Source organism: Miniopterus natalensis, chromosome 11, assembly GCF_054644295.1.
Source record: "Miniopterus natalensis isolate mMinNat1 chromosome 11, mMinNat1.hap1, whole genome shotgun sequence".
Taxonomy (NCBI): Eukaryota; Metazoa; Chordata; class Mammalia; order Chiroptera; family Miniopteridae; genus Miniopterus; species Miniopterus natalensis.
Window position 1 is genome coordinate 12428705 of NC_142091.1, and position 21061 is coordinate 12449765.

The 21061-nt window shown below is 36.7% G+C and overlaps 1 protein-coding gene across 2 annotated transcripts in view; it reads left to right on the forward strand.

The window, feature by feature from the left end:
- Positions 1-21061, forward strand: part of ALG9 (ALG9 alpha-1,2-mannosyltransferase) — an 87086-nt gene that overhangs the window by 32570 nt on the left and 33455 nt on the right. Inside the window, exons 10-14 of one of the 2 annotated variants that reach the window (XM_087821550.1) lie at positions 2154-2308; positions 4326-4455; positions 4894-5041; positions 6167-6296; positions 7073-7295. In XM_087821550.1, coding sequence (XP_087677676.1) covers positions 2154-2308; positions 4326-4455; positions 4894-5041; positions 6167-6296; positions 7073-7087 — 578 coding nt within the window. In that variant the 3' untranslated portion in view covers positions 7088-7295. Of the gene's footprint in view, positions 1-2153; positions 2309-4325; positions 4456-4893; positions 5042-6166; positions 6297-7072; positions 7296-21061 lie in introns of those variants that run through there. The other variant, XM_087821549.1, reaches the window with a different exon arrangement.

The window sequence follows — 21061 nt, forward strand, 5'->3', positions numbered from 1 at the left end:
TTTGCTTCCTGTGCCTTGTGAGAGGTTTAGGTCATTTGTTTTGCTCGCTTTGCTTCTGTGTTGCACAGCCAGTGTTCTCTCAAGTTGTCATGGCTTTCGATACCTGGTGCCCATAGTTTCTTTTATGGAAGACAGATTTGAGCAGAAATTCATATGAGATTTGAAAAGAGGTTTTATTTCAACTTTTCAGTCTGATTTGGATGCTATGTTCTTGCTCCCTCTCACCTTTTATTCTGCTTTTCTACTATTAATGGTTTACTGAGAGTTCACTGTATTATAATAGTATAGGAAAGCAGCCTTCAGAGTCACTTTTGTGAGGACTTTTTTGTTTTGACATAACCATAATGCCATTATTCTAAAAAAATCAAGTCATTCCTTAATATCATCTTATATCAAGTTGATATTCAGATTTTCTTCATTGTCTGAAAAATAATTTTTTACAGTTTGTTTAAAGCAGGAGCTAAACAGAGGTCATATGCTGAATTTGGTGTTATGTTTCTTAAGCTTTTTAAGAGGTTCCCCATTCTCACCTCTTTTCTCCTGAAGATTTCTAAGGAAACTAGGTCATTTATCTTGCAATGTCCCACATCAGGATTCTTTTTCTGACTATAGAAATAATTTCTGCTTGTGGAAAATTTAGAAATGCTTGTAATGTAAGTATAAAAACAGTACATTAAGCTGTTTTCCACAGTATGAAGCCAGTTTTAGTTTTAAAATGTATAATGCATACATATGTCCACCTAGTAAGAAAATAAGTGCTTTCTGTTTTTATTTATACTTTCTTGTGTATTTTATAATAGGAACAAACTTTTTTAAAAGAAAAAAACAGAAAAATATAAAGAAGTAGGAAAGAAAAGACCTATTTATCCCATTATGTAGTACAACTGTGGTTATGATTTTGTATGTTATGTAGAAGGCATTTCAAAACTTTAGGCTATATTTAAAAATATATTTGTTAGTCTTTGAGATACAGAAGAGAAAAAGATTGTTTACTTGTACTTCTTTTCTTTCAATTAAGAAAATTCCAACCTAAAATACTTCCTGGGAAGGGATAAGTTTTAAAAGCCTGAAATCTCGTGATACAGTTGTATAGTGGAAAGTTTAAAAGATCAGCTGTTATTTCAGTCCAAGAATTTTTATCCCTCAAGAGTGTCTTCAAAAATACAGACAACTTAGAAACACTAAATTAGGCATCCTAAGGTGGATAATTGTTTTTAAATTTAAAATAATCAAATTAAAAAATTTTTCTTTTTAAGTTGGAGCTTGGTAACTTGTTTTATTTGAATTTGAGCATTGTAGACGTAATGGACACCAGGGGGCGCTCTCTACCAACCATTTGCCTGCGATCCTATGCGCTGCTCATTATCACTGATATAAGCACAGTGGGGGATGCCTTCATTGTAGGCTGCAGGCTTAGCACTTAGTGTTCATGTACCTAACCACAGCAACTTTCCAGAAGGTGCTTGGTCTTTGTGTTCATTAAATTCCTTTAATTCTTTCACATGCTTTAAGTACATTTTGGTTCCAATTTGGGGGTTCGGAGTGGATAGGTATTTTTAGAAGAGAAAAGAAAACTTGATCAGTAAACTTCCTTTAAGAGTGTTTTTATATATTTGCTTTGAAACAAACTCTGTCATTTGTGATTTGACAAAAACTAGTGATGGGTTTGAGAATCCAGCTGTTTTTCTTTCCTTTGATCTGTAGCTATTTGAACAGACTGATTGGTGTATAATAAGAAGATTAATGTATTAAACAGAACATAGGAATTAAAACCCAAGAAATGAGTTTATGTTATGCTGGTTAATTTCAGGAACCTTAAGTCTTAGTGGCAGGACTCATTAGAGAGAGAAGCCTTTTTTTTCTTCATTCAGTGTAGAAATGAAGCTCTATTGCCCGTTCACCTGACTTTCATTTGTTTTAGCCACATCCAGTATTGTGCCTCCCTTTCGATGTTGGATCTCTTGGGAGAGCTAAGTATATACCTCTTTGTACTTGACTCCTTTATTGCATTAGAGAAAGTGTGAATACAAGAACTGAAACAATTTATGGGGTGCCCTAGGGCATGTTTTCATGTTCAAGATCAAGAGAACATTGAAACTCAATATCTTGTTTTCTAATATGGTGAAAGGTGGATATTTTTCTGTGTCTTACAGTTCAGAATTTAGGCCACCCATACTGGCTTACCTTGGCTCCAATGTATATTTGGTTTATAATTTTCTTCATCCAGCCTCACAAAGAAGAGCGATTTCTTTTCCCTGTATATCCACTTATTTGTCTCTGTGGCGCTGTGGCCCTTTCTGCACTTCAGGTGAGTTTCAGGGAAATGGATATCTTCTTAATTCTGTTTCACTGTTTAAATTGTTCCTAAAGCTTAAAGGCAAATTACAGAGTGGCTCCACCGAAGATGTTTTATTCATACATTAAACCTGATACAGGTCATATTATTAAAGTTTTATGTAGTGACTGCTTAACTGTTGATTGTACTCTTTTTTGCTGATTACATATTTGCAATGTTAATTTGTGAGTTATTTGTCTCTGTTGCCAACAAGAATCCAAGTATTTTTAAGTCACTGTATGGACCTCCCACAGAATGGCGGCACCCCAGCAGAGCTAATGGAATGTCTGCTCTGCTCTTCAGTGATGAAGTCAGAATAAAACTTTCACAACTGTTTGGGATAACATCAAGCAGTTAGCAAAATGGGACACTTTGTAATCCTGGCTTAAAACCTGTCTAGGTCAGCTCCCTGTTAGATTTAATCTTGAATATCTCTGTATTTATGGCCTCAGAAGCCTCCAGACTCTTTTTTGACCTCCACTACCATTTGCAGGTGGCAGGAAAGAATAATTAGGGTAATAGGTTTTCTCTTTAACAGATTTATGGAGATATAATTCACAAACCATACAATTTACCCATTTAAAGTGTACAATTCAGTGGTTTTTAGTATACTCACAGGTATATGCAACCATCACCACAGTCCGTATTAGAACATTTTCATCACCTCAGGAACTGTACTCTTCAGCTGTCTTCCTCCCTTTCCCATATCTCCCCAGCCATAGCTACCACTAATCTACTTTGTGTCTCTGTAGAGTGGCCTACTCTGGACATTTCATATAAATGGAATCATACAGTATGTGTCTTTTGTGACTAGCTTCTTTCACTTAACATAATGTTGTTAAGGTCCATTCATATTAGGATGGTAGCTTTAAATAATTTTAATTATAAAAGTAATTGAACTTCATTGAAGGTAATTTTTCTTTTATGACTTTCTATATTAGTCTACTACCCTAACAAAACACCTTGCAGCATTTTTGCCTATCACATATCAAAGTATATTGTGGTTGTAATCTAAGTGTGCATATAACTTTATATTCCTTTTAATATAATTACATATATCATAACATTCTCTATGTTGCCATATCTATACCAGTCATTTTAATAGCAGTATAATGTTCTGAATTGGCTATAATATATAACATTATGTAATTTATAATCTATTATATAACATTGAATTGATTCTGTATATTATAATGATTAGATATAATATATGTTAGAGTTCAGGTTGCTCACTTATTTCAGCATTATAAAAAGTGCTAAGATAAATATCTTCATTTAGGTATTTGGATTATTTCCTTAGGACAGATTTCCCAAAATATGAAAGAGTTCAAATATATTTATGGTGCTTGTTATGTATAGCAAAATTGCTTTCCAAAAGTAGCTCTAGTCTGGGAGGGAAAGAAGGAAGGAAAGAAATCTAATGGGATGGTACTCAAAGATTATACAATTAATTCATTCATGTATAAATATATTGTAATAATGTTCATCTAGTTTGTATAGTAGTTTATCAGATAATTAATAGTATTTTCCTAATGTTTTATGAAAGAAATTATTTTTCCTTCTTGTTTGATCATGACATTTTGTTGATACTGAAAACTTTGATGAAAACTTGTCAGTAAGAAAAGTAAAGATTAATACTCATTATGTCAAAATAGATTGATACTTCAAATAGCAAAAAACTACCAAGAAGCATTTTATTTAAACTTAAAAAAAAATAAATTATAACTATTTTAAGCACTAGAGAAATATCCTAATGATTTTCCTATGAAGCTTCCTATGAAGGTTTCTCGGGAAACCTTCTGGCCAGGCTGACCTTAAGATCGTCTGAATCTTAGAATTTGAAGTGGGTACCTCACTAAGTGTTTGCAAATGCTCAGACCCTTGATAGAACCTCTTCTGCTGCTTTTTCCGTCTTTTACTATGTTGTCTTCTGATTATGTATATTCTGCAAGGTATGTCTTTTTTTTAATACAGTTTTCTTTCCTTCTAGAAATGTTACCACTTCGTGTTTCAGCGGTACCGCCTGGAGCATTATACTGTGACCTCAAATTGGCTGGCGTTAGGAGCACTCTTACTCTTTGGACTCCTGTCCTTTTCTCGCTCTGTGGCACTGTTCAGAGGTAGGTGTACTGAGAGTGTCTTAGCCCCTACTCGTGAGCCACCCCACCTTGGGCTTTGCTCAGTGTATGATTGTGTAGTACAACTTAGTTTAAGCTAGGAGGAGGGCTTTTCTGTAGGGCCACCTGTGGACTTAACATCAAGACTGGAATGTGTAACTTGTATTTTAGGATTGAAGAGAAGATTGACAATTCCTTTTAGTGTGATTAACTAATTTTTTTTCTCTATTCTTGTTGACACTTTTTCCTTGTAAAGGATGAATTAAGGAAGTTTTAAACCTAGGATTCAGATTTGGGGCTCAATTCCTGTGATTATATGTTTTCTTACAATCTTTAATTTCACATAGAATACAGTGGGGCATTAACATGCATTGTAATTAAATGTCAGAATCACATGTTACCTACTGATGTTTGGCTCTCACAAACCTATTTTCCTTTCAGGGTATCATGGACCCCTTGATTTGTATCCAGAATTTTACCGAATTGCTACAGACCCAACCATCCACACTGTCCCAGAAGGCCGAGCTGTTAATGTCTGTGTAGGAAAAGAGTGGTATCGATTTCCTAGCAGCTTTCTTTTACCTGATAAGTAAGTTGTCCTTTAATCCCAGAGTTTTAAATCAAGGAGTAAAATAGCAATTTTATGGCAATGTCTTCATTTTCCTTTCTTTTTGGATTTTTCACAGAAAAATGTTTTAATTTCCATCTCAGAGAGCTGTGGGATCTGCACTGTGCGCCCATTGCCTATGTTCAGTGGACCGAATGCTGTGTCTTGTTATGCACCCTGCACTGCCCTTAACCACAGAGCTCTGGGGAATTCTAAAACCACTCTGGGCCCTGGGCTCCTGCTAGTGGCTCTTCCTGAGGATTCATATTTTAATTTCTGTAGTGATCTGATATTAATTTACTTCTAAAAGTGTTGTAGAAACTTTAGCAAGAAGAGTGTTTTTAAAGGAATGTTTGTCATCTAATAAGAGTGGAAGTTTTCTACCAATGTGTGGACACTAAGGGGAGCTGTGGTTAAGATCTCTGTGCCACTTTGCTTTAAGCTGTTGTTGGATGTGATAGCATAGGTTCTGGAGTTCCTTGTATTTACTTAATTTGGATAGAGAAGAGCCCTATTTCGGGGAAAGGAAGGCAGGGTAAGAGTCATGTTGCTCCATTTGGGGACTGGCTTCAACAGAATAGCTGTGGTGGTATCTTGTGCTTGATAAAGATCGTGTATCAGTTGTTAATGATTAAGTTAAAACTTGTTTTTTAAGTGTTAACTTTGCCTTTTCCATTTGAAACAGTTTCATAGCTAAAAATACTTTTGAGGATTACTTAGGAACAAAGTTCTCCCATAGTGAGTTCTTACATTTCACTCTTTTCTCTATAGACCTGATGAATTTGCTTTAATCTGGATAAGTGATAATTGACAATAAATTAATGCTTCTCTGGTTGTTTGATGATATGACCATTTGGTTACCTATTTGTTGCTGAGAGTTGGTGAAATTGGTTGAGAGACCTCTAGTTTAACATTTCTCAACGAGTTTGGACTAAATTGTGACCTCTGCCTCTATGCTCCCGGGTTGAGGTTTTAGTAGAAACATTTTTTCTCCAAGTGAAATTAAATGTTTTTCACATGATTTTTATTTTTGGCTTGTTTATTTCAAGTACATTTAGCAATATGAGCCCCCTGTGTTTTTCTTATTCTTATTTGTGTTTCTGACAGTTGGCAGCTTCAGTTCATTCCGTCAGAGTTCAGGGGCCAGTTACCAAAACCTTTTGCGGAGGGACCACTGGCCACCCGGATTGTTCCTACTGACATGAACGACCAAAACCTAGAGGAGCCATCCAGATATGTAAGGGCAACATTCTCCTTTTACTTCTGTGAAAAGAGTTCTACCCCTAAAATCTGTTGGCATATGTATTAGAACATTGATAAAATAGGAATGTTTCTAAGAAGAAAGTGGTTTCTTTAGGGTGAGGGATATAATAACTTTGTTGAGAAAGAATGAACAGTATCACTTATTTTCAAATTACCTCCTTTCTTTTCTACATAAAACATATAATTCAATATATTTTCTAAGCTGGGCTGGAATTTTTCTTATGTTGAATTTGAATCATCATTTTGAAACACATTCTGAAACTCTTTTCATTCCTTTGCCCATTAAAATACTTGTTGGGGAACTTCCAAGTTATCAGTAGACCTTTGGCCTAACTGTTAGTATAGTCTGGTTTTAGCAAACTTATAGTCAGGGAAGGCTATTTCCACTGCTCGCCTGTGGAGCAGCATCTCTCAGGACTGTGCTCTTCTACCCACTTGTCTTTACTCATGCCGAGATTCCGTGCTGACTTTATTTCAGTTTCTTTGCAAGATGACGCCGTTTGGTACCAGTAAAATCCTTCATTGTGGAAAAGGTCAGAGCAATAAAGATAGTGCTCCCATTTAGTGGAATAGGAAAAGGTTATTTTATAGAGTTACTAGAAAGCACATTTTTGGGGCAACATTTAACAATTTAAATGTCAAATACATTTTGTTTAGGTTTTTTATGTTATATACTTGAAATGTGAAATACCAGGTCCTAGTTCCCTTGTGAAGCAAACCAGCAGCCACATCTGATCTTTTGTCTCCCAGAGTGGGGCTGGTTAGACTTTCATGGAGACCCTCAGGACTTACGAGTGAGATTCTTATTATGTGAGCTTTCGCTATAAGCTATGAAAATGGACATCATAAGACACAAACTTGTTCTGACCCCCTGAGAAGGTAAGATATGTATTCCACTAAATGGTTTATATTAGAGCTTCCTTCTACCTTAAGCCTCTGTTTCCTATAGCAATGAAAGTACCCCTGGGCAGGGTAAACTGTTATTGGTCATTTTTATTTTAGCTGAGATACCCTCCTGAGAGCAGGCTTTGATGTACAGGGGATCACATCACTGTGGGGACACTGGATAGTTAAAAGTGGGAGAGTACACTATGATGGGGAAGATATAATTTGAGTGATGTTGTAAGAGCTGTGTTTTAGGAAGAAGTAGCATGGGGTAGTCAAAAAAGAACATGGGCTTTGGAGTTAAGTAGGCCTGAGTTCAAATCCTAGTTCTGTTGCTTATCTCTGTGATCTTTGGCAAATTAGTTAACTTCTCTGTTTAACTAATTTCAGTTTCTATCTGGAAAATGGGAATAATGATACTTACTTTAAAAGATTATTATGAGATTAGATATATTTCTCTGTCATATTTAACATAGCGTTTGGTACATAGATTTTCCCACAAATGTTCTTAATTAGATAATGGCTTATGAGATGGATTAGTGGTAAAAGAACAACTTAAGAGGATTTATAATCTCCCTGAATCTCTCTCTTTCCTTATGTTTATTGTTCCCAAACCTGGTTTTAATTTCTGTCCATTCGGACTCCTCATTGCCTTTTCTATTCCAATGACTTTGCTTATCTGGATGACTACACTTGTCTTCCTTCTGATACTATCAACACTCTCTTCTCTGAAACCTTGCCCAACTATAAGTCCATAGTGAGCAGTCCTTTGTACATGCCTTAACTATTTATCTGTACAGCTCATTTAGCCATTTAATTTTGTTGTCTTATTTAAATGTTTCTGATATGATGTCATCTTTCCCCATCAGGTTGTAAATGCTATAAAGAGAATGACTGCATCTTATTTCTTTTGTATTCACCACAGCATCCAGGATAGTGCTGTGTATCTTAGTACTTAGCCTGTACATTCTTCCTTGCTTGAGAAGTGAATGTTGATCATTGCTGGGTTAGTGATGTTGAGAGAAAGCTGACTATAAAATCTACAGTGGCCTTTGTATTTTTCTTAGTCTGCGGGCACTGGCTGTCTCTGTTTAGATCTTATTTCGATATAATCTGCTACTGTACATGGTTAAATTTGGTTAAGAAGCTCTATATTAGCTATACCCAAAAGGTGAAGATTTTTTAGAATTTTTATAGGAGTCACCAAAATGCTGGCTGATAAAAGCAGGGACAAACAAGCCAGATAAAGCTGTTGAGTGTACAGTGGCTATCATTGTGTTCATCTGCCTTCCTGTGGTTGCGAGTGTTCCTGCAGAGTTCTCTTTGGATTTTCCTGCAGGTGGAGGAAGTGCCCTCCAGATCCATTCCATTCACCTTTGACCTTTTGGAAAGTAGAAGGGATATTTGATGGCTTACTGTGAATTCTACATGTACTATGATCAGGGATTTGTTTTAGTTAACTGTTTAAAAAGATATTTGTTGCCCTGGCCGGTGTGGCTCACTTGGTTGGGCCTGATCCCATTCACCGAAAGGTTGCGGGTTTGAGTCCTGGTCAGAGCACATGGCTGGGTTGTGGGCTTGATCCCTGGTAGGGGGAGTGCAGGAGGCATCCAATCGATGTTTCACTCTCACATCGATGTTTCTCTCTTTCCCTCTCCCTCTGTCTCTCTCTCAAAAAAAAAAAAAAAAAAAATCAATAAAAATATTTTAAAAAACACAAATAAAAAGATATTTGTTTTCCTCTGATGATAAAGGTAATATACATTTATTGTATAAAATAATGGAAGCTATCAGCAAGAAAAGCATTCACCTATAATCTCATTAAATAAATGTTAAACCACTGTTTGCATTTTAATTTTTTTCTTATACTTTTTTCTCTTGCGTACATGTATAACATATTTGTATGTAAACAAAAATCTCAATTATTTTTAAAAGTAGTGCTGTAGTTTTTAAGAAATGGTGCCAGGATCAAGACTGTAATGGCTAAATAATTTGGCCCAGTGCAGAGGAGGCCATGCTGTATACATTTATGTTTGTTACTTCTGGTATTAGTCCTGGTTTTTAAGTCTGGGTTCTTTCAGAAAGGCAAAATAATTATGTTATCTGTCTTTCCTGAGCATGCTAAATAGCAACATTATTTTTGTCTGCCTTTTGTCTCTGAGTGACAGGTTTTAGCCAGCCCTTCAGTGCTAAGTGATTTGAGTCTGTCTCCTGTTTCTAGTCTGCATGGAAGCTAGTAAACATGGGTGACTTTATTTCACTCGCCTCCTTTACCTCTGAGTTTACCAAGTATTAGGAGTGTTTGTAAAGGTTCTGTGTTTTTTTTTCTGTTGTTATAACTATATTGCAGAAATACTTTTGCTTTATATTCTTTCATAACAGGTACTGAGTAGCTATTGAACATTCCATTATTGAGCAGGTGACAGTTTTATACTGGTACATGTAAAAATTTTCTGCCAGAATCAAGGTCTGAATTTAGAAGGTACATTTAATTCACCTTGAAAAAGACCTCAAGTTTGCTCGTGAAAGTGGCATTGGAAGAGTTGCAGCTTGTGAACTTGTGAAAGGGTTTTCTGAAATATGACAGAAAGTTATATTACCAAATATGATGGGTGTGGCTCTTAACACATAGTGAGCTGAAGAAACTGGGAGGTCTTTGAGTTGTGTTTGCTTGCACTTTGCATTTTCTCATGCTGAAGGTTCAGCTGGGTGCAGTTGTCTGGATTCACTCGGTTTTCCTTGATAAAATGACAGATAAGCAAATGCATAAATTGAATTATTCTCACATTGTTCCCTAATATGGCATTAGAACACATTTGCGCCTTCAAAACAAGTATTACAGCAGAACTGACTGTATATTCAGTCAAAGCATTCCGTATCTTGATCTTCTTTGTCCCTGCTTTTACCATTTAATCAGTGGAAAGAATTATGGACTTGGAAGGGGACTTAAGATATCGTAAAGTCTATGATCGAAGAAATTGAGGCTCAGAGAGGTTGTAACATGACAAAGATTAATCCTAGGACAAGAAGCTTGGTTTCAGGATTCCCCAATATTCTTTTCACACCTCCTCTGACTTCAAGGCCACTTACAGTTTATACCATAAGTGCTAAGTGATGTGGGTCTGTCTCCTGCTTCTAGTCTGCATGGAAACTATAGTAAACATGGGTGACCACCTGAACATTACTTTTTTAAAAAGTTTCTTTCCATTTCTAGAGCTCTGTTATATATATGCCAGGTACGATATACATAGTAATTATTGTGTTTATCAATTAATAGAAATGATCAGGTCCACTCTCTTTTCTTTTTCTCTTTTAATCCTTCTACCCTTTTTAGAAGTCCTTATTGGAGGAGAAAATAAATTGCTCTGTAGACAGTTCTACTAATTGTTATCAGCCTCGAGTATCAAAGAAAGCAGATTCCAATTGCTATAATATGTGCAGTAGAATAAGATTGGAATTCACTAAGAATTTAAGTGAATGCTGTTCAAAATGCTTCTTTGAGATTAATTCCCTAGTGTCCATTGGGTTGGCATTTAGAAGTTAAATGATGTTTCCATGATCTTCCACTGAATGACCAAAAAATTTTACCCATGAGTTTACAGTTACAGTGCTATAAATTTTTACTTGTGAATTTAAAGATTCAGTTGATAAATATCTATTTAGCAAGGCTAAATGGGAGATAATAAAACTGTAAGACAGTCTGTGCTACTTTTTAAAATTTAATTGGATTATATAAAAAAATGAAAAGCCGAAAAATACTTGAAATCTTCCCTATCAGATGTTTCCTTCTAGGCCCAAGTGTTCCTATTTCAAAAAAGGAAGTATTGCCTGGCTGGCATGGCTCAGTGGTTGAGCATTGACCTATGATCCAGGATATCACGGTTTGATTCCCGGTCAGGACACTTGTCCGGGTTGAGGGCTCGATCCCCAGTGGGGGGCGTGCAGGAGGCAGCCGATCAGTGACTCTCACCATTGATGTTTCTATCTCTCTTTCCCTCTCCCTTCCTCTCTCTGAAATCAATGAAGGTATATATATATATTTTTAAAAAGAAAGTATCACAGGAGAATATGATGGCTAGAAAAATGATGTAGTGGCAAGAGCACTGGGCTGGGAGTCACTGGGCTGTGATTCTTTTCTGGAATTGAATGAAGTATGTTTTCTTATATGACTGTGAGTTTCCAATACCCTTGAAATAGCTTTGCATCTCTTTCCAATTTACTGTAACTATACTTGAAGTCCAGTTGCATTGTTTAGATTTTAGCTTATTCCATTGCTTGTTTTCTCTTTTTTCCTTTTTTTAAAGATTTTTAATTGATTTTTAGAGAGGAAGGGAGAGAGAGAAACATCAATTGGTTGCCCCCTGCTGGGGATCAAGCCCACAACCCAGGCATGTGGCCTGACCAGGAATCAACCAGTAACTCTCTGGCGCACAGGATGACATTCCAACCAATTGAGCCACACCAGCCAGCATCATTACCTGTTTTCTAATCAAATATTTTGTGGTGGTAAAGCTTAACTTGAGACATGATTGCTGGGCCATGGGACCTAATGACCAGAGGTGGAAGTCTTTATGCTGCTTCTGTGCCAAAAGAGATGGGCATCTGTTGGGGGCATGGTGTGCTGTGCCATGCTACAGGAGCGTGATATTGATGTTTGAGGGTTGAGGAGATATTGCTGCAGAGTCCATCCTGGGCAGAATCTCTGTAACAGCTGGTGAGGAAAGCTGCAAGAATATTCAGTATTGCCCAACTCCCCTTGACTCACTCCTCTCCTAACAAGATGCTCTCCTTTTATTATTGATATATTGACCTCTGTATCAGGCCTTTTCTTTTAGAATATGTATTTTTATTCACATCTGAGGTGGTATTAAATTGTCATCTTTTAACATACATTTATGGATAAGATGTAAACAATGTGATGTTGATTATCAGTTTAGTTTGAAGTTCCCCACCGCCACTGTTTTATCTTGTGGTTGGAGGTGCTGATTTGTTCTCTAGAGCTTCTAGTGGGCTGTTAGAAACTGAAATAAGTCACATTTCTTTCCAAATGAATTTTAAATGCTTGTATTTTACAAAATTTTAAACCAAGGCATATTTTTAGCTTCAACAGCTGGTTGATATATAGCCTGTGACTAATGAAATGAAGCACATTTTTGTTTCATGATCATGTGTTAATGTCACCCTACAATTTTGTTATTTTTGATGTAAGAAAGAATGATTAAATCTGAAGATGTGAAAAATGAGCTCTTTGGTTACACTTTAAGGCAGATTTAAATCAAGTCTTTTGATTTTTGAATTGTAGATGAGGTGGTCATGGCATGTGGACTCTGATTTTGCAGTTTGAGCTGATGATAAAAATGAGAGAAGAAGCTCTTCTTTCTGATTCTGACTCTTCGACCTAAGAGGCAGTAGTCACTTAGTGTTACCAGGGAGTCAAACTGAGAAATATAAAAGTAAAGGTAGTCACAGTAAAACATATGTTTATCATTATCAGATTTTGTGAGGAAAAATTTGTATCTGCAGAGAAAAAAGCCTGGAACATATACTAACAGGTTAGTGGTGATTTTCTTTGGGTGGTAAGATTACTGCTGATTTTTAAAATGCATTTTAAAATATTTTTATAGCCAAGTAAAATTTCATTATTAAAAAAATACATAGCCTTAATATGGGCTATAGATAGCAAATCTTTGAAACTATCTAGAAGATCTCTGTTGCACTTTGTAAACAACACTGAGCATGCTGCTAGCTGACCTCTGGTTTCCTGTCTTTGAGGACAAGAACTTCAACTTAAAATTGGGAGATGGATTCTCTATTAAGTAATTTCAATCATTGTATCTAAGACTACTTTTGCTGCTCTTTCTGCAAACTAGCTCTAGATTACTTCAAAGAAATGAATGTGGCTTTACCTATTCCAAGCTGTGAGGAAAATTTTTAAAAAACCTAGAAGTAAAAGAGGATGTTGCTGTTGCTGTGGCAAATAGACTATTTGGAAGAGGAGTTAAAGAATTAAATGAAAATTTAAGTAAAGTTAAATAATTTGCCCTAGCTAGTTTAGCTCAGTGGTTAGAGCATCGGCCTGTAGACTGAAGGTTCCTGGGTCCTATTCTGGCCAAGGGCACGTACCTCAATTGCAGGTTTGATCCGTTGCCCCTGTTGGGGGGCATGTGGGAGGCAACCAGTCAATGCATCTCTCTCACATCGATGCTTCTCTCTCTCTCTTTCCCCCTTTCACTCTCTCTGAAAAGCAATGGAAAAAATATCCTGAGGTGAAGATTTAAAAAAAAAGGTTAATGATTTGCCTATTGTTGAGGTTTGGACAAAAGGCCTGTCCATCCAGTAAGTGTGCCAGAGACAACCTGTTGGCAGGGGCATTCCCAGCAGTGCTGACTCACTGACTTAAAAAGACAGCGATCTGTAAATCCTGTGAGCACAGTATCATTAACCTCCAATCTTTTGACCTTTTTATTCTTAATAATTTTTAAATGTTTCTGATCCTGTTCCATTATTGCTTTATTCATCCACCCATTAATTTACAGTCAGGAACTTTTTATTGTTCCTGACTACGTGCTGAAAATACAAAGGTGGCAAAAAGCATGGTTACTTGTCATTTAAGAAAGGTCCTTTGCAAGAAAATAAGAAAAAAAATAATGATTAAAAAGAAAAGAAAAAAGGAATTAGAAATAGAAGCATTGGCCCAGCCAGCGTTGCTCAGCGGTTGAGCGTCGACGTAGGATCCAGGAGATCGCGGTTTGATTCCCGGTCCAGGCACATGCACGGGTTGTGGGCACCATCCCGTCGGGGGCATGCAGGAGGCAGCCAATCAGTGACGACTCTCTCATCATTGATGTTTCTCTCTCTCTATTTTTCCTAATAAGCTTCTTGGGCTATGTCAGTTTTGAACTCTGCACATGTATTCTTTAGGTAAACCTAAAGATAATTTAGAGAAGGACATCAATCTGCCCTCAGAGTCCAGTAGGAGAGACAGTTGTAAAACATTCAGCAGTGTGATGAGTGCCACAATATGCTGGGGAGCACGGAGAAATTTGGGGACAGCTTCACATGCGTGGTGGCATAGGACCTGGGTCCTGGAGGAAGAGGAAGAGTTTCCTGGCAGAGGAAGCGGAAATTCACATTCCCGTCAAAGGGAACAAAATGTGCGGAGGCTTGAAGTAGGAAAGAACATTGGGTGTTTAGGGGAAAAGAAGTGGTTTGAGGTTTCTAGATTTTAGTTAATTGGGCAGAACATTTTTCATTTCATCTCTATTTCATTTCTTCTAATATATTTATTTATGTGACCATGTTCTCTGCTAAATTATACCTTTATTTAAGTACAAGGATTCATGTCTTTGGCTTTAATCTTTGAAACCTCCAGAATACCTAACATAAGGCTTATACACAGCAGCTGATTTTAAAATTTTTAACTAAAAATAGCCCTTCATTTACTCTTCTTGAACTCAAGAGAGGCTACCCCAAACCCTGATAATAATGAAAATTTAGACTATTTAGGACTCAAGCTCTATCATTCTTCAAATCTTGGTATGCTCCAGTTAGAGTACTAGGTCACAAGCTCCTGGAGCACTGGGTCATGTCCTTTTTGTCGCTGAATCACCTACATGGCCCAGCACTGGGCAGACAGCAATTGAATGAACCTTTTCAGTCTTCATAAACAGATCCCAGACTGAAAGAAATACTTACCTCTTCTGCTTCCTCTTGTTTTAATTCGATCCTTAAATTACCGCAAACCCTGATTTCTGTAGGTATCTCTACCTACCTTTAGTAAGAAATAGAACTAGGTAGGTTTATGTACCTACCAAGATGCCAACCCACTAAAACCATTCATATTATTTATTGCCTTAATATATCATTAACTGCAAGACTGGTTAGCAATTTATTTTTTAGAAAACAAGATTGGTTTCTCTTTTGATTGATACTTTTCCGTTTTCCTTCAAGTCTCATCAGTCTTGAAGGAAATGTTCAGTCTTCTCCATTTCGACTCTCATTTTCAAGGGTTTTCATGAGGATTGCGTATGAGTTTTGCTATTTACTTTATATTACTTAAGTTTGTTTTGAGAAAGATATACCCTTTCATTATAGGTACAAGTTAACCAGTTTTAGTCACAGATACCATCCCCCCAAATCTTGAGGCTCCTTGATGCTTTTTTTATATATTTTAAAAAGCTTTTTATTTTGAGACCCTGGCCAGGTAGCTCAGGTAGTTGGTTAGAATGTCATCCCCATATGCCAAGGTTGCTGGTTTGATTCTCTGTTAGGACATGTACAAGAATCAACCAATGATTGGTTGATTCTTGAAATAAAGGTTCACAGGAAGTTACAAATATAGTACAGAAGGGTATTTGTACTCTTCATCTAGTTTCTCCCAATGTAACTACAGTTAATTCCAAAACCAAGAAATTGACATAGATTTATGGAACCACCACTGCAATGAAGGCACAGAACTCTTCCATCACCACAAAGGTCTTTGTACTGTTCCTTTATTGTTACACCACCTTTAGCACCCCTAATCCTTGGCAACTGCTAATTTGTTCTCCATGTCTATAATTTTATTACTCCAAGAATTTTTTTATACATGGAATTCTATAGTGTGTCACCTTTGAGATTGCTTTTTTCCCCATTCAGCATAAGCCCTTGAGATACATCTGAGTTGTTGATCAGCAGTTGTTCCTTTTTATTTCTGAGCTGTATTCCGTGGTGTTCAACTTGGAATAAATACCACAGCTGGTTTAACCATTTACCTATTGAAAGACAATTTGGCTCTTACAAATGAAGCTGTTATGAGTCTTTTGTGTGGATATACCTTTCCTTTTCTCTGGAATAAATGTCCAGGAATATGATTGCTGAATCATATGGTAGGTATATGTCTAGTTTTTAAAGAAACTACCAAACTATTTTCCAGATGGCTGAACCAGTGCAAGTGAAGTGTAGAGATCTTAGCCTCCTTTACCCTCTCTGTTTATAATTGTCTTAAGTATTTCCTTTCTTTATATTGACAGCCACATCAGAATATGTTATCATTTTGGCTTTAACCTTTAAACTTAATTTAGAAAACTCGAGAAGGAAAAGCCATTGTTTTTATCTACATCCTTACTTTTTCTGTTGTTCTTTCTTCCTTCCTAATGTTCCACAATTCCTTCTTTTATTATTTTTCTTTCTATTTCAAAAATTCCTTTAGCCATTCTTTCAGGGTAGGTCTGCTAACAACGGATTTTCTTGGTTTTCTTCCATCTGAGATTGCCTTGATTTCCCCGTCATTCCTAAATAATTTTCTTCTGGATATGGAGTTCTGGGTTAACAGTTCTTTTCTTTCAGCACATGAAAAATATTGTGCCCTTTCTTCTGGCCTCCATGCTTTCTGATAGAAATCTGCTGTCATCCTAATTGTTTTTCCCTTATAAGCAAGGTATCGTTTTTCTCTGGCTGTTTTCAGGATATTTTTATTAGCCTTTACTTTTCAGAAATTGAATTATGATATGTCTTAGAATGAATTTGAGTACAGACTGCTTGGGGTTCACTCAGCTTCTTGATTTCATAAGTTTAAGTCTGTTGCCAAATTTGGGGAGCTTTCAGCCACTATTTCAGCCCTGTCCTCTTTCTCATCTCCTTCTGGGACTCAATATCATGAATGTCAGATCTTTTGTTACCATTTCACTGGCCCCTGAAGCTCTCTTCAGTTTTTTACCCCAGTTCTTTTTCTTTCTGTTTTCAGGTTGTGTAATTTTATTGTTTTCCAGTTCACTGATTCTTTCCTCTGATACCTGCTTTCTGCTGTTGAGCATATCTACTGAGCCTTTTATTTTAGTTATTGTGCTTTTTATTTCTAAAATTTCCATTTGGCTCTTCTTTACTTCTGTTTCTTTGCTGAGACTTTCTATTTTTTTGTTTCAAACATATCTGTAATTACTCATTGAAGTGTTTTCATCACAGCTGCTTTAAAATCTTTGTTAAGTAATTCTAACATCTCTGTCATCTCTCTCAGCATCTGTTGTCATTTGTCATGCAAGTTGAGATCCTCCTCATTCTTGGTATGATGAGTGAGTTTTCATTGAAACCTAGACATTCTTGGTATTATGTTATTAGACTCTGGATCTTATTAAGTCTTTCTGTTTCAGCCGACCTCTCTGACCCTACGCTGGTGGGGGAGAGGGAATGTTGCCTTGTTACTGCCAGATGGGAATGGAAGTCCAGATTCCCCACTTTGCCTCCATTGATACCCAAGGGTGGACAGGGATTTTTCTTATAGCTGGTGGCAGCAGGAGTTCAGGCTCACCACTAGGCTTCTACTGATGTCACCTTGGCTGAGACGAGCAGGGTGTCTTGTTACTGCTCCACGTGTAGCCTCCACTGATGCCATGGTGGGGTGACCTCATTACTGTCAGACAGTAGTGAAAGTCCTGACTCTCCACTAGGCCTTCTCTGATACCACCTCAGCATGTAGGAGGAAAGGTGCCTCATAACTGCCAGGTAGGGTGGAAGTCCATGCTTCCTGTGTGGTTTCCAGTGATACTATGAGTGGAGGAGAGAGGATGCTTATTACTGCGCAGCGGGGTTGAAAGTCCTGGGTCCTGCTCAGTCTTTTCTGACAGCATCCAGGCCAGGAGGAGAGTGCTCCTCATTACAGCCTGGTGAAGGTAGAAGTCTAGGCTCTCTATTGGACATTTACTCTCAAAACTTTGGGTGGGATGACAGATTTTTCTTGGGGGAGGGGGGTGTTTTTGGCTGGTGTATTAGTAAGGATTCTCCAGAGAAACAGACCAATAGAATGTGTGTGTGTATACATATATATATGTATATGTATATACACACATTAGAGAGAGAGATTGGTTTATTTTAAGGAATTGATTCACACAGTTGAAGGGGCTGATAAGTCTTAAATCTGAAGGGTAGGTTGGTAGGCTGAAGATCCAAGGAAGAACTGATGTTGCAACTCGAGTCCAAAGGCAGTCTGGAGGCAGAATTTTCTCTTCCTCAGGGGACCTCACTCTTCTTCTCTTAAGGTCTTCAACTGATTAAATGAGGCCCACCCACATTATGAAGAGTAATTTGCTTTACTCACAGTTTATTGATTTAAATGTTAATCTGATCTAAAAAATACCTTCACAGCAACATTTAGTCTGGTGTTTGACCAAATATCTGGGTATTATGGCCTAGCTAAGTTGACATATAATATTAATTATTACTGCTGGAGTGGAGTGTTTATTGCCTAAAAGTATTGGTCCTTGGGTTCTGAAGTTCCTAGCTGGTCTGCCTTCTTTCCTCTACATTTTGGAGTCATCTTATGTTTGTTTCATTCATAATGTTTTTGGTTTTTAGCTGGACTTAGCAGAAGGAGTATGGAAAAGTGCCTACTCTTGCCTTTTATTTGCTGCTTTCTTTTAACACACTGGATTAAATGCTTCATTGATATTTTAGGCCATAGGTTTTTATTTCTAAGCCTCTTTGTTTTATCCTGAAAATTATTTAGTTTTTTCCTTCTGTGTTTTTTTTTTTTAATATTGCATCTTTTGGACTAGAGTGTCTCATTTTATGATTTTTATCTGGGTGGGTTTTTTCCCTCCCCTTTTAAATTTTTTTTATTTATTTGGAAGTTTCTCTAAGCACGTTCACTCTGGTCTTGGGATGCGCTCTGACCCTTGCCAGGAACTTATTAGTTCTTAAGATATAATCCAGGAAAACAGTCCTATGATTTGACTCTATTGTTTATACTTTACTGTTCACTTTTCTTATCTTTCTCTTCCAAAGTCCCAACCTTTAACTTGAAAAGATCATCTCTTTGCTTCAAAGACATTCAGTTTCCTACCTATGACCTCAAAATCACTTGACATACTCTCTGACTTTCTTCTGTCATTTGATTCTAATGTGAATTGTCAGCATGTAGTGTTTGGCAGATTTGTGTTTAGCTGGTTCCCTATCAAGTATAATATATTGGAGGAAAATGGAATACTTTTCTTTTAGCTATTTTGATCTGTTTTTACATAGATGCTTCTTAATTCCCCAGTTGGGGTCATTTATAGAAACTCTAACTCAATGCCTAGGAGCCACAGCCTGCCTCACACAACTTAGCCTCTTCCAGTTAGCTTGTGTGTTTCACTTACACTGTGAGCCTTCACAGAGGTATTTGCTATTTCTGTAATGCCACTCTTTTCTGCTACCTTTCCTCCAGCTAGTCTGCCAAACCACTTTTCAGACTAAAGATATTGTTTTCTATGGTAGTTCCGTGGAGATTGAACAAAGGAGAGCTGCTGATATTTTTATTTTGTTACTATAACACAGTTTCCCATGCCCAATTTCCCAATGATAATGCATTATCCATCTCCATTTAAAAGGTCTGGTTAATCTTTTTAAAAATCCATACTCTAACACATGTAAGATAACCGACCCTCAATTATCTATGTTAATAAAAGAAATAGTACATAAATAACCCCTACTTCTGAATACATTTTCCTATTAACACTTTAATATGAGAATATTTGGGGATTGTGCAGAATTTCAAATATGCTAACAAAGTTACCCACTGAAACCCAACATAAGAATCACCACAAAATCAGTCACCTTCTTCCGTCTATTTCCTCTACCTAGTTTTCCCCATGTTTCAAGGAGGGAACAAGTCATGTCATTTCATCGGTTGATGCACATATTAATCAGGATAGAGCTTCATTTATTGAATTTATACCTTTGAGTGATGAAAATAGCTATGAAAGGTTTGACTTTAAAAAACCATTCTCTCTTCTTGGGTCACAAAATATATACCAGAAACTGATCATAATGTCAATTGACTAGAGAAAATTATAATAGCAAAAGATTTTGTGAGCATGTTTTGCCAACTCTGGATGATCAAAAATAAATTTCCTGTTATATTAGGTTTATGCTTTAGGATAATTGCTTTATTCTGTTGGGTAAATGCCACTTAAAGTTTATTCATCTGGTATTATCCATCTTAGGTAGTAAGCTCCTAAAGGGCAAGTATCTGTCTATATGTTTGTCTTCTTCTGGTAGTCTTTTAAATTATAATGACAATATAAAACTTTCAAGAAATATTTGACAAAACAGTTTATAGCTTTTTATGTACATGGTTCAACTTAACTCTAAAGTAGAAATACTTTGAAAGTTGTGTGATTTATTTTTCTTTTATTTCCTAATTTTGTACTTACTAGTGATAGTGACTTATAGTTCTAAAAACAAATGAATCTTATATTATAGAAATAATATTTAAACTATTTTATATAAACTGATATTTTGAAAATCAAATTTATAAAGAAATCCTGATTTGCTGTTGTAAGACAAAAGAAATTAAGCACTCTCCCATGATTTCTGTTTTGTTTTTTTAAAAATATATCTTTGTTGATTTCAGGGAGAGGAAAGAAGAGGGAGAGAGAAACAATTGATGAGAGAGTTGTCATTGATCAGCTGCCTCCTGCACGCCCCCAACTGGGGATGGAGCCTGCAGCCTGGGCATGTGCCCTGACTGGGAATCGAACCACAATTTCCTGGATCCTAGGTTGATGCTCAACCACTGAGCCATGCCCAGCCGGGTTCTCAGTTTTCTAAATATCCATTTTGTATAATGTAGTAGGTGTGTTTATGTTGAAATATATCTTTAAGAACTGAGAGATGTAGATTGGGCTTCTTTGAGTGCCATTAAGGCCATCCTGGCATTACCAGTACATTTCCGTGTACTGATTTAACAAGGAAGGTAAATAGTTTCCATTGTTTGATACTCTGATCAATTCAGCGTGACTTCTTGGACCTCCAGGTTGAAAAGCATGAGATTGTATTCAGGTTCAGTGAAAGAGATCAGTGATTAGTGATGTCTCACATGAGAGATGAATGATTAGTGAT